The sequence below is a fragment of the Juglans microcarpa x Juglans regia genome, chromosome 2D, assembly GCF_004785595.1.
Source record: "Juglans microcarpa x Juglans regia isolate MS1-56 chromosome 2D, Jm3101_v1.0, whole genome shotgun sequence".
NCBI lineage: Eukaryota > Viridiplantae > Streptophyta > Magnoliopsida > Fagales > Juglandaceae > Juglans > Juglans microcarpa x Juglans regia.
In genome coordinates this window covers 8,851,862-8,866,526 of record NC_054596.1, presented here as the reverse complement: position 1 = coordinate 8,866,526, position 14,665 = coordinate 8,851,862, and the positions used below count along the sequence as shown (strand labels likewise).

At 32.6% G+C, this 14,665-nt stretch overlaps 1 protein-coding gene across 2 annotated transcripts; it reads left to right on the top strand.

The window, feature by feature from the left end:
* Positions 1 to 3,989: 3,989 nt before the first annotated feature.
* LOC121248277 (phosphoglucomutase, chloroplastic) lies at positions 3,990 to 14,583 on the top strand. Of its 2 annotated transcripts, none has more exons than XR_005937416.1 (22): positions 3,990 to 4,383; positions 4,489 to 4,554; positions 4,811 to 4,855; positions 4,944 to 5,036; positions 5,139 to 5,191; positions 7,020 to 7,071; positions 7,199 to 7,267; positions 7,862 to 7,930; positions 9,011 to 9,133; positions 9,221 to 9,273; positions 10,894 to 10,972; positions 11,063 to 11,127; positions 11,210 to 11,277; positions 11,431 to 11,549; positions 11,641 to 11,715; positions 11,810 to 11,925; positions 13,255 to 13,396; positions 13,542 to 13,623; positions 13,714 to 13,760; positions 13,847 to 13,874; positions 14,051 to 14,156; positions 14,244 to 14,583. XR_005937416.1 is itself a non-coding variant. In XM_041146685.1 (22 exons), the coding sequence occupies exons 1-22, from the start codon at positions 4,132 to 4,134 to the stop codon at positions 14,309 to 14,311; spliced, it is 1,920 nt and encodes a 639-aa protein (XP_041002619.1). In that variant the 5' UTR covers positions 3,993 to 4,131; the 3' UTR covers positions 14,312 to 14,583. The 2 variants fall into 2 exon arrangements, 1 of the variants encoding a protein (XP_041002619.1); XM_041146685.1 differs by having other exon boundaries at positions 3,993 to 4,383; positions 13,847 to 13,924.
* The last annotated feature ends 82 nt before the right edge of the window (positions 14,584 to 14,665 follow it).

Below are 14,665 nucleotides of genomic sequence, written 5' to 3'. Positions count from 1 at the left end.
AATTTGAAATTTTCTTAGTATACATAAGAAAGATGTAATCTCTTGCTTAGCCACTTTTGACGCGGATGAGAGTTAATGCGACTTTTCTTCTACTCTTTTGTTTGCACGATGATTAATGGTGCCTTTTTTCCGTTAAATAATTTATATAAATTTTGAAAAGATAAATTTTATATAAATCTTTATAAAAAAGTAGATTTCACTTAAAAAGAAATGTAAATAAATGTTTTTTATTAGTAGGATCTATTTCATTTTACAAAATATTTGTATAAGGTTTGTCTATTTAAAATTTGTACCTAATATTACTTTTTTTTTTCCGCCTTAGAGACAAAATCCCTCCCACGAAAAAATATTAATAATTTTGTTTTTTTTTTGAAAAATAAAAATGATGGCCGGATCTATTGAAAAGGCTTTTGGAAATATAGACGTTTGAGTGCGTTCCCATGTGCTTGGTATTTTGAAAATTTGCACGTTCTAACGTTTTTGCATTTCGATATTCCAAATCTATATTAAAAAAATGAAAGTTGTATATTCAATTTTAAAGTACAAAATTTATGTAAGGAAATTTTTAGATTTTCGCGAAAGAAATTTTTATTTTTTCACTATTCTGTGGATGTTAAAATTTGTCTTAAGGCTTAAAAGTTAAAACATGCTTGCATTGAAATTAAAAAAAAAAAAAAAAAAGGAGAATTTTCTCATTAGCAATCATGTGTACATTGCCTAAGAAGTGAGGAATTTTAGAATTATATAAATGCTCGGATGATGATTTTATAATTATTTGAATGATAACAAATTAATTAGGCCATTTAAAAATAATAATAATAAGAGGAGCACTAAAGATAAACATAAGATGATAGTTCTTCAAGAATCAAAACATTGATTATTGACATTAAGGTGCGTGATCAGTTAGGTAATTAATTAAGCTATATATATATATGCGTCTAGCTATATATAGGGCTCGTGCATTAGTACGTAGTTTGTTACAGCCGTACTATAAGAATGTTACGTAGTACTCTTATTTAAATTAATGGACAATCAATGTGCATGGTGGCAACTATAAGTCTATAAGAGCCTAATTGGCTGATGTCATAAAATAAAAATAATAAAAGAGCCTAATTGGTTGGTGGGATTGAAATCCTCGCAACTTCTTCAATCAATTGATCTAACGGTATATATTACATGTAGTATGAAAAATTTTATATAGAAATCTTACATTACACACCTCTACCTAATTAATATATTATTTATTATTTATTATTTTTGTCATTCTATATTAATTAAGTATGACAATATATGATACAATCCGTTAACTGAATGCGAATACGACACGATAATAACAGATTTGAGTTTAGTCTTAATGACTTTGAGTCAAAATGAGTTGACCTGTTAAGACACAGTTGCCTAACAGATCAACCCGTTATGATCCGTTATGACCTGTTAATAAAGTTAAAATTACAATTATACTCTTGTACCTGAAAATAAAATTGATAAGATTTTAATTTCGACATTTTTATTATTTAGATTGTAATTTTGGACTTGTAGTTAGTTTTATATTTCTTATAAATATTGTGATTTTAATATTTATATAAAATTATGTTAAATTTAATTAGGTCAAACAAGTTAATTTTGGATCTGTTTAACCCATTTACATAAACAAGTTGAAACGAGTTAAGTCGTGTCGTGTTATGTTAACTTATTTTGTAATATTTACTAACGGGTTAAAACGAATTGACATGATACGATCCGTTATATTAATAGATCGTGTTAGGATTTGAGATGTTGACACGATAAGTTTAACTGGTCATGTTTAGATTGATCTGTATAGTATAATATATATATTTTGACACGATAAAAATACGATCCGTTAATATGATTGGATATTGTTAATATTAATATTTAAATATATGCCTATTTAAATAGAATGATAAAAATAATAAATCTTGTATTAATTAAAGAAAAGTATATGATGTAAAGCTTCTTTACCACATTTCTCTGTGTGGTAGATATACGGCGTGGGTACTAAATAAGAAATAAATGGATGCCGGCACAGCTCTCTGCACAACATAAATATTCCTTTTATATTGTATGACCCGCGCTACGTAGTACGTACCTATTTATTTCTGCATCAAATCTACACAAATTTTGGATGTTATGTTCTAGAACAGAACAATGATAGGCTTAATATATTCTGCCACTTATTTTTATCTTTTTTATTTAAATTATATTTAGATGTTGAAATAATAAAATATTATTAAAATATTATTTTTTAATATTATTATTATTTTAAAATTAAAAAAAATTAAATTATTTATTATATTTTATGTTAGAATTTAAAAAAATTATAATGATGAATTGAGATTAGTTGATCATCCAAACGTATCCATGGTAAGAAAGTGATTATTAAAGAAATTATATATATTTTTAATTTTTTTTAAATAAATAATATTAAAAAAAATACTTAAAACATAAAAATATAAAAAATAAAAATTTCAAATATATTACAGAATAAATAGATAGTAAAAACTAATATGCCTAGCATTGTCTTTTATAAAATCATGATCCGTGGTCTTGATGATTTTAAATTTTTTATCTTTAACTTATTTTTATTGGTATTTACAAAATCCAAATCTATGATAAACTTTTTTTTTTCCCCCCTCTTGCCAATCCTTTCCACCTTCAGTTGCGTGACCGAGACATATACGGATGACAATTAATTTAATATGAAAAAGTCAAAAAATAAAAATAAATATAAAAACCTTGATTTTCTATAAAAGAAGGGTTTGCTACGGGTACTATAAAAGGTACCGATAGTCCATGGACTGATATTTGATAAGAATAAAAATTGTTGTTGTTATTGTTTTTTTTAATATCTTTTAAACATCTTTAAATATATATATATATATTTTAAAAAGAAATATCAATTCACTAATATACAGTTCCTTCACTATTAACCTTTTTAAAAAAAAAAAAATATCAGTCGATTTGGAGGGTCCACTTCATCAGTCCCCATCATTTTCCATAAAAGAAATTCCTTATAAACAATGCATGGATGAATTAGGAAGTGAAAAATAGGAGTGGAAAAAAAAATCAGTGAACTAGTAAACAGGACCGGATCAAATTGATGGATTTGGTCTGGTACTAAATTTGGTTTGATCCGGTATTAGTTTTATTTTTTTCAAAACCTATCAAAATCGGTTCGGTTCTAATTTTCTTTTTTTTAACACCGGACGGAACTGGACTGGACTAGTTTATATATATATATTTTAGTTTTTTATATTGTATAAAATATTTTTTATATGATTTTTTATATTATATATAATTTATATATAATATATAATTATATATAAAGTAATTTTGTATTATATGATAAAATAATTTTGTATTATATGATAAATTAATAATTAATATAATATTAATTTTAAAATCATATACAAATAACTATATATATTATTATTATAGTCTATTGTATTAATAGTTATATTAATACTATATCATTATATATTATAATATGCTATAATATATCACTATATATAATCTATAATACAATTATAATCTATCTTATAATATACCACAATATATTATTTTATACTAATATACTAAATTATATATACTATATAATATATAAGAAAAACAAGATCAAATTGAAGGAGAACCGATAAAATCAAATATATCGATTTAAGAATGTATGAGTGGGATATCAATTTTTAAAATTTTAAAATCGATATATATTTAAAATGAGTAATGTTACTTATTATTTTAATTTTTATTATCATTTCAATATCTTATGATGTGATATTAAGTAATTAAAAATTATTTATTATATTTTATTTATAAATTTATTATTTAATATTATATTATAAAATAATAAAAAAATAATAAGAATTTAGATGATAAATAGATATTTTCTTTTAAAATATGTGTCAAACCGGATGGTTACACCCGGAGTGGGAAAAGCAAGTTCACATGATATCGTAAGCAGTAGAGATAAGTGTGTTCTTCCAAAGGTACGACATGTGGCAGCCATGGATTCCCTCTTAAATATAACTGTGTCTACTCTACTCAGCAACATCTCTCAACATCTTCTTCCCGATGCTTCTCTAAAAACTCTCCAAGAAAAAGAGAATTACTTCATCAATGGCTCTCTCTGTGAGATTCAACCTGCTCTCCTCATCTATCTCGAGATCCACCGCATCGTCGTCATCATCATTGCCATCAAATGCCGTCATCACTGTCTCATCTACGATCCCATCTGTCTCTTTTTTCTCCTCCAAACCTTCTCTTCTCGCTTCTCCCAAACTCCCCCTGAGAGCCTCACGCTTTTCCTCCATCAAGGCCTCTCTATCTTCTTCTTCTTCCACAGCCATTGCTGAGCCTGAAGGCATCAAGGTTCTCTATCTCTCGCTACACACACACATACACACACTTCTATGTATAATTTCTCTCTTTGCTGAGCCTGAAGGCATCAAGGTTTGTCTAACCCTCGGTTTTCAGATTAATTCGATTCCTACGAAGCCGATCGAAGGCCAGAAGACTGGAACGAGCGGACTCCGCAAGAAGGTTGTTCTTTCTGTTGGTGTTTAGTCATGCTATTTCTGGTTGATTTTCTAGTGCTTTTCTGTTTGTTTGGTAAGAGAATAGAGGAAGGAGAAAAATAAGTATGGTTCGTGATCTTTTCTTGATTATTCGTAAAATATTAAGTATTTAATTCAAGTAAATGTAATTTTCATTGCTTTTATATACTTGCGAATTTCTTGGCAATCAAGCAGAGAATAATTGGTGTTCTGTTTATTTTGTTTGAATATATGTTTTGTAGGCGAAAGTTTTTATGCAAGAAAATTACCTTGCCAATTGGATCCAGGTTTTAACACACCTTCGAAATAGCGAATTATTGTATTGATGTTTAGTGGATTATTGTTTCAATTTGGATCAGAATTTTGTGTCTATAGGCTTTGTTCAATTCATTGCCACCAGAGGATTACAAGAATGGGCTGTTGGTGTTAGGAGGTGATGGGCGCTATTTTAATCGAGAAGCTGCACAGGTCAGTTTTATCTTCATTTGCGCAATGCACCATGTTAAATTGATGATATTTTCTTTGAGTTTCATTCTGGACTTTTACAGCTAATTAGTGTTTACATTGCAGATAATTATCAAAATTGCTGCAGGAAATGGTGTTGGAAAAGTTTTGGTCGGCAAGTAAGTTTCTTAATTGGCTGCAATTACAGAGTGATGCGTAAGATGCTTACCTGTCCTTAGTGTTCGAATTACTTTTCTGTATCCACCTTTTGTCCTTCCTCCACCTGGGTGGACACTTTGATACTGTTACATAGCAATACACCGGTCCATGTAGGAAAAAGAATGGTTGTGATTGCATATTGAGACATAGTTGCCTATTCATGCCCTTCTCAGACCTAAAATGGACACTTACAGATCATTCCACCATTAGTTATGTGCAGAATGGGCAGTAGAACTAAGTGTTGTCTTGTTTCCATCGAAGTGTCTCGCTTGGCTTAATTGTAAGCTTAACCATATGAATATAAGTTCTTGGTGACCCTCTCCTTGCAAGCCGGTTCTCAAGGGTGAGTTCTACCCAATGGTTTCTATCATTTGGTATTAACAGAGCCAACCACCATGTTGAATAGTTGTAGAATACGGGTTTCCAAGTATGGGATCAATTAAGTTACGGTTTTGAAGGGGGAGACTTAGAGGCTAGATTAAAATGTTGGTACCATGTATAAGCATAGTGCTAAGTCATTGAATGCTAATATGTGAGTGGAGCTGCCAAAAAGAGATTGGACTACCATCGGGTTATTATTGATAGAGTGAACCACTATATACTTTGGTTGTGAAGCATGTTGGTATTTTCCAATCCAAGCTCTAACAAGGCTCAAGTGCAAGCTTAACCATGTGCATATAAGCTATGCCATGTTATTTATCGATCTATCTTAATTTATACTGCTTTTTGTGGACCATCTTGTAACATGTGCACATGCAAATCCAGATATAGCTGAATATAAGTGTTCAAAACAGAAAAAATTGTATCATTAGGGTTCCCTCTCTTCATTTTAGAGACTGGATGTGTCGATAATTTATTTGTTGGAAGAACTCTACTTAGAGATACTTTATGGTTACAAACAAACTGAAAGTCACTGCCCAAATCTGGAGGCAGTTATTCTAATTCTATATTTATGTGTAAACTATTTCATTCTACACATTCTGTGATGTTTTGATTATAATATCAACATATTGAAGTATGATACTCCAGAATTTATCTAAGATTTCCCCTTGAAACTTAAAATTCAATGAGCCAAATTTATTTCTCCTCCCATTGAAAGAAACAAGTTTTTTTTGGCTTAATTGTGAGATTATATGTAATAGTTTGTTCATTCTCTGATAACTGCAGCTTCTTTGACTCCAGTAATTTAAATGATGTGGAACTCTTATGTTCTTGGATAATTACAGCTTCTGCGATTCCAATAATTTTGAATGATGGGGCATCTTCTCAGCTGCAGAGCATTCCCTTAGAATTTCTTTGTTTTTCCAATGTCCTACCTTTAAACATCTGTTAAGAGATTCTTGTGTGCCATTTTGATATTATAGAACATCTTTTTCAACTAATTGGTCTGGTGGCTAAATGCATTGAGAGTCGTTCCATAATCACTTTTCTGTTCAGATCTAACCGAACCGCATTTAACTGCCAATATTCCAAGGCCGAATTCTGAAAGTCAATTGCTTCATTGACTGTGGCTTAGGCTGAACCATAACATTAACCTGACCATAACCTTTAAGCTCCAATAAAAAAAAAAGCAAGAAACTGAAAGCCTATTTGCTTTATACATTGATTTTCAAAGTGCCTCTCATACCTTTGGGATGGTGAACTACAAAGGAAGGTAGCCTCGTAGGGGTGAGTTATACCACTCATATATAATGCTATTGATGTCATGATGTTGCAAAGCCATTTTCCTGCAATTTCTCACGTATAATACCCCTTTCCTAGCAATAAACATGTGTTATACCTTTGCAGGGAAGGTATTCTGTCAACACCAGCTGTTTCTGCTGTAATTCGCAACAGAAAGGCACGCTCATGTTACTTTTAATTATATGCTTTAGCATCTTGACATAGCATATCTAAATTTGGTTCATTTACCTTTGGCTTTGTATCCTCCCTCCCAATTCTTTGGAACTCAACAACTATTTTCACAGGCCAATGGTGGATTTATAATGAGCGCAAGTCATAATCCTGGTGGTCCTGAATATGATTGGGGTATAAAGGTGAACTTCAATCTCACATGTCCAATATCTAAAATACTCTTAAGAGTTTTTCATACCTGAATTTTTCTATGATTTCAAATATTGGTTTCTCTGAATTCCCTTCAAATTGAGGTTTACACTTTTCCCTAGATGTTAGTGAATCTTTTTTAGAAAACATACATTTAGGGTGTGTTTGGTTAGCGTAATGGGATTTCTCTCTCTCTCTCTCTACCACCCCGGGGGTGTTTTGTGGGCTGCTGGCCACCCCAAGGTCTTTTTATTTTTAAATAATGTCCTCGAAAATTTTACATCCAATGCCGTGGGAATATCTATTCTCTTATTTTTTAGTAGAATAGAAATTCCTAATTTTGAGGAAAGGAATAACTATTCCTTATCATGAAATCAAACCAAATAATGGAATATATATTCCATACAAGGAACCATTCTGCAAAACCAAGCCTACCCTTACTATATCAATGTGGGCTTTGGGATTTCGGTAAGAATCATATTATTCAACCATGGTGGTCTTGCATCAAATCTGAAGATTTCATGTTCCCTGCAATAACATCCTCTAATGTATTCCAACTCAAAATGACATTCTTGTTGGTTTCCCAGTTCAATTACAACAGTGGCCAGCCTGTACCTGAATCCATCACTGACAAGATTTATGGAAACACTCTCTCTGTAAGTATTATTTATTTATTTTCCTCTTCATTTTGGTTCCTATTTTTACTTCCATTTCTATTTATAAGGTTAATTAGTTACTGCTGTCACTTCTTGTTTTGAGGTGATTTTTTTTCTCTCTCTGATCCTTAGATAGATGCAGTAAAAAAAAAAAAAAAAAAAACAATATGAAAGCTAAGCAGTGAGACCAAGTACATAAGAAGAATACAGAGGGACCACCTAGACAAAGGAGAGCAAACAAATAAAATAATTAAAAATGTAAAGAATCTATATGGTCCATGCAAGGGCGAGAAAAACCTGCAGACTTAGTTATCTGTGCAGATGAGACTGGGATAAGAAATCCTTGAGCTCTAAAGTAGCCCTTCCCAGTTCCTGCCCAATTGAAAGTTCGGTGAAGTGCAAAGGAGCGGCCTTCCAATCTATATGTAAGATTGCATCTCTAAATAAAACAACCATGTGGCCAGAGTGTCACAAAACCAAACTAGGTAGAACTTAGGACTTCTCAAAGGAGAAATATATGAAATATCGAAGCTCCAAACAGCAGATAAGTCTAACTAAAGCTGATTGAGGTACTCTCCCTATTGTTTGATATCTATAGTTAATCCGTCCTTGATGATAACAAATCCAATACATTTTTCAATGTTGTTATTTTTCCTTGATAAAAACTTTGAAACTTATTAGATTTTTTTATTACGAAAGATGGACTATTGCTTTGGGGGGGGGGGGGGTGGGGGTCATGCCATATTTCTTTCTTACTATGTCAGTCTTGGTTCTTTCTCCTTTCTTAAATCATTTCTCCAAATTGTTTTGCTGATAACCTTGCTTTGTCTGTTATTTCAGATACTTTAGTAGGTCATTATTCAATCTTCTTGTTCTTTGAAAAATGATTGAGCTTTTGATTTCTTGAGAGGAAAAGCACACAAAAAATTAGGTGCAAATGTTACTGGTCTGAAACTTGATTTTTTTCAATTACCACATTTGCTTTTAAGCAGTACAAGTGTTTTCCACTTGTCATTTATGTTGCTGCCCTTTTTAGTCTTTTTTTTTTTCGTTTGTGACAATTGTGTAAGTTCAATGCAGATTAATGAAATAAAGGTGGCAGACATTCCTGATGTAGACCTATCTCGTCTTGGAGTTACTAAGAATGGGAACTTCAGTGTTGAAGTGGTAGACCCAGTTTCTGACTATTTGGAGCTACTGGAGGTAGGCAAAAAAAATTTGCACCTTTAGATCCTTGAGATGAAATTTCGTACAGGTTCAGATTTAGTAATTGTCTGGGCTCTTCTGCAGAGTGTATTTGACTTCCAGCTTATCAAAAGTCTTCTGTCACGATCAAATTTCAGGTACGATGCCCTCTATCTAACGGGGCCAGATAGTCTGTTGGTTATATTCGGAGGCTTGTAACGTTACTCCTCACTTTGCTCTTTTCTATATGCAATTTGTTGCACGAATCCTGTTTTCTTAGACTGATGGGTTACATGCATATTTATGGTTAGATTTGGTCATGGTATCTTTTATTGCTTCCTTAACCCAAGACTTGAGGCTATCCATTTGACCAACCAGTAATAGAGGCAGAAAGTGGAGCTACTGTGAAGACTTGAAATTAAGCCTGGGGGATGGCCTTGAAGAAAATTTTGTAACTGAGCTTTTCACATCTTCACGCCTGTTATTCTCCCATTCCCTTTTGATTGTCATCTTTTAAATTCTGTTCAATCCTTTTGCTTCTTTTGACACCTATAGATAGTGCTAGTTTGTTAGCGTTACAAACCAGTAATCTGTAATTCAACCCTGGTGTCAACCTATAAAAAAAAAATGTTTGTTTTGAAATTCTATGGAACTTAATTTTTTTGTTTCAAGTCTCATATTAATTTCATGGCATCTCAAACCATTTTATGGGCAGTAGTCATCCCCAATGTATCTATCAAGTAAATTAGGTCTGGTTTGGATAGAGAGATGCTTCTATCTCATCTCAATATGCAAACACCAGAAACACAAACACTTTTCTATTTCAAATCTTCAATTTTTTCATCTACTCATTACCTAATTACTACAACTTTCCCAAACTTTCAAACAAAACACAAAAAACAATTCAAGTTTTTAAATCCCAAAACAAAAATAATATTAAAAAATTATATTATAACAACATCTTAACTTTATAAAATTTTTATTCAATTTTTTTTTCTCTCCTTTCCCAAAACCCCATAAAACATTTTAACTCAAAACTATTTCTAATTCATCTCATCTCAACTCAAATATCTCACTACTATTCACAAACTATCTCAACTCACTATCCAAACCAGGCCTAGTGGTCTTTAACTTTCTGACTTGTGGTTTACAACTCTTTAAAGTATCTGATCGATATACTTTGAACCAAACTTATGAGCTACATTTTTAGAGATAATGCATATCTGTCTTTTATTTCAATGCAAAGATTTCCAGTGCTTCTAAACCAGAGGTTTGTTTTTTTTTTTTTTTCAATTTGCTTAAAGATTGTGCCTTTTAGTCATAGGGGAGTTAGCTTCATATTAAAATCTTGGAATGCTAAACTTTTGCTTTCTTTGTAATATTAGCATTTCTAGTATATACCTTACTGAATTTCACTTTCATTATCCAAATAGATGTTTACTTCAATCTCATGGAGTTCACAATTATATACTATCCTTAACCTGCTGGCACCCAAATCCCTGGGTTTTCTTTATATTTCTCCATTAAAAAATTCCATACTATTACCTATTGGAATGATCAGATGGTTTAGCCAGGTAGCTAGGTCTACAAATTGGTGTATCTACATTTTTTAGGCCTTCAATTCTTTCTTTGTAGATCTCCCCATTCTGTCTAGGGTTATTTGCTTCTAATTTCTTATTTATTTGTAGGAAATCACTAAATCTTTACATTGTGGTCATTTGTTGGATTTCTAGGAGTTCATGATTTTGAACTATTGGATATTGGATGTGACTTTATAGGTTTATATTTGATGCCATGCACGCCGTTACTGGTGCTTATGCAAAACCCATCTTTGTGGACAAGCTAGGGGCCAGTCTGGTATGTTGTGCACATGAAATATCCTGAAAGAAATTATAATCTTAGCTATTATTGGAGCTCCTGACATTAGATGTTAGGTATGTCATGTAGGATTCAATTTTGAATGGAGTGCCTCTGGAGGATTTTGGGCATGGTCATCCCGATCCCAATCTTACGTAAGAGTTAGATACTTGTTTGGCTGTAGCTGATTGTCATTATCCTTGAGAATTACCAATTTTGACTTCTCTTGTTAAACAGATATGCAAAGGAGTTGGTCAACATTATGTATGGTGAAAATGGACCTGATTTTGGAGCTGCAAGTGATGGTACTTTAGATGATTATAAGAGGCATAAATTTGTGTTTAATGTCTATAGATTCTAAAATGTCAGCATTTTCTTGTGCACATGCACACACGTATTATATATTATAATTATTATTCTTTTTGTGTTGACTGATGTTGTACTTTTGCCTTTAATAGGTGATGGTGATAGAAATATGATTCTAGGTCAAGGAGTTTTTGTCACTCCTTCTGACTCTGTTGCAATTATTGCTGCCAATGCACAAGAAGCGATTCCATATTTCCGTAGTGGCCCTAAGGTAAAAAAGTGTTTCATCTTTTATTTCCTGGATTTATTAATAGCTTAGTTTTAGAAAAAGAAAGAAATGACATGTATTTCAAATTTAATAGGGTCTAGCCAGATCTATGCCAACGAGTGGTGCTCTTGATCGCGTTGCTGAAAAATTGAACCTTCCATTCTTTGAGGTTTTTGCTCTCCTTGGACTATATTATTACTTGGAGAATGGCTTATATCTAGACATAGTTATCCACTGACAAGCTATTAATCTTTTTGTTTCAGGTCCCCACTGGTTGGAAGTTCTTTGGAAATCTTATGGATGCTGGGAAGTTGTCCATTTGTGGGGAAGAGAGTTTCGGAACAGGTTCCGATCACATTCGTGAGAAGGATGGCATATGGTAATTGAGTACATTTACACTCTGGGGTAATTGTTGTGCTACATATTGTCTACCTTTTCCAGGACTTCCCATCTATTTAAAACTGTTTTTGCTGTAGAAAAAAGGCTAATATTTCCTGCAGGACATCACCTAGTTGAATCTATATAATAATGTATTCTCACTCCCTTAGCACATGCTTCATTTGGCCACCCACTTTTCAATTTAGTGCCTACATGCTGAATACAAAATCACTTGTCCTGCTAGATGATTTTTGTTCCATGGAGCTGTTAACCATAAAATCATCCGCAACTCCCCTGCTTCCTAGCCTCAATTTTGTTCCTACATGGTGTGGCATGCCATTTTGCCATTATTAAGTGATTTCTAAGTGAAAAAAAATCTTAATTTTTTGTTATCCACATTCTTTGAACATAATCATGTTTAAATTGCTCAACCTTTTCTCCCATAGTGCTTGACTAGCTGTATTAACTAGAATCACAAGCCTTTTTCAAGGGCTTGTATGCTGAATTGGGCTGGCAAACGAGCTGAGCCAAGCCCAGTATCTGACTGTTTGAACTTGGATATGTTTAAAAATTTATTCTTCAACCTCAGCTCAAGCTAGCCTTGGGCCACTATCTCTGTTCAAATTCAGGATGGCTTCTGCTCTGTGAGCTCAAAACCTGCTTGATTTGTCTCAGTTAATTTGTTTAAAGATTAACTATAACACAAACTCTTACATTGTTAGTAAATGTTAAGACAAGCTGATGTATTGTTGTTCCAATTTTCAGGTTGTACAGTTGACTGAAAACTCTTTTAAGTTGGATTCAAAATGTGAAAAATATCACACAAAATTCGCTGAACCTTCTGTTCACAAGCTTAACTGAGCCAAGCATGGTCCTCTTGGCCTTGGCGTGTTTATCTAACGAGTATCAAATGGGGCTTGAACTTGATTATTTTTTTTATAAGTAGTAAGATTTCATTAAATGGCGCAATACAAGTATTAAGGTAAGTATACAAGAAATGCATGATAACTACTGTGGCCTTTGTCAAGGCCTTTTTTTCCTTTTATGTTAATTACCATAGTTTTGTTTATCGACGAGATTATAACAAATCAAGATCTAACAAATCAGGTATCTAACTTTAGTTACAATACCATCAAAGTTTTCCCCATACTGTACCTTTTCGATTTTTGTGATGCCAATAAAAAACCTGACTTTTCAATTAGTGGCTAGCACAAGTTTTTATAGTTTATGAAGCGTATTCAAGCATTGAAAGATGACTATTTCTATCCTGTCTCTATTACCTAAACCATCAGTTCCTCTGTGAAGTGACTTCAGTATCTCCATGTAACAGGGCTGTCTTAGCTTGGATTTCAATTATTGCACACCGAAACAAAGACAAGAAACTGGGCGAGAAATTGGTTTCTGTCTCTGATGTTGTGAAGGAACATTGGGCAACTTATGGACGGAATTTCTTTTCTAGATATGACTATGAAGTAAGTCATACCATGTTCGGAATGAAACTTGCACAATGTTTGTCTTTACTCCAATTTGAGTTTTTTTATTTTCAATCTCCTCACCAGATTAAGTTGTATTGTCTCGTGGAGGTGCATTCTTTAATTTATTTGACTTCTTTTTCAGGAATGTGAATCTGAAGGTGCCAACAAGATGATAGAGTATCTTAGAGATTTAGTCTCCAAGAGCAAGCCTGGTGAAAAATACGGTAAGTTTGTATCATAATTTTATTTTATTTTTTTATGCCATCAGAGGACCTTTCCCTTGGAATATTTGGATGCTGACAATCCTGTTACAGGAAGTTATGCCCTCCAATTTGCGGACGATTTTAACTACACAGACCCTGTAAGTTTCAACATAATATATCATTATTATCCTAATTTACTTTTCTTGCTCAAGATGTTTAACTCGTGTTTCATTTTGTTGCCCAGGTTGATGGGAGCGTTGTGTCAAAGCAAGGTGTTCGGTTCGTTTTCACAGATGGATCGAGGATTATATATAGATTATCAGTATGTGCCAAACTCACACACACACACACACTCTCTCTCTCTCTCTCTCTTCATAATTTTGCGGATACATCTTTTAAGTGGAATTCTTTTTTTTCTTTTTCTTTTTTTTTTTTTAAATATCAACAGGGAACTGGTTCAGCAGGTGCCACTGTTAGAGTTTACATTGAGCAGTTTGAACCAGATGTATCGAAACATGATGTGGATGCCCAAACGGCTCTAAAACCATTGATAGGTTAGACCATTTGCATTGTCAATTTCTATAAACTGAATTTTACAATCTGTTTCATTATTATTATTATTATTTTTTGTTGTGATTTAGATCTAGCGCTATCTATATCGAAGTTGAAGGACTTTACAGGAAGGGAGAAGCCTACTGTCATCACATAAAGCACAATCCGACGATAGTTCTCATGTATCCAGTTTTATTTGAAGTTATGCCACTGGCAGGTTGACTAGTCCCTTTTCTGGAGTTGTCATACACAATAATATTCCTCCCATTCAGTTTTGACTGTGCAGTAGGTAACCTGTAATAATCGATCAATAAGGCCACTCCATCACCATGTAAATTTCTGAAATGTATGTGCCATGTAAAATCATGTGTCAAAACGGAATATATTTGCCGTAATAGTTTTGGTAATACCTTTGGCATTTCTGCTTCATACAACTGCCAACACTACCCAGTACTCCAAGTACTGGTTAGAATCTCTTGAATGAGCTGAATTTTCTACCTTCTTTAAATCT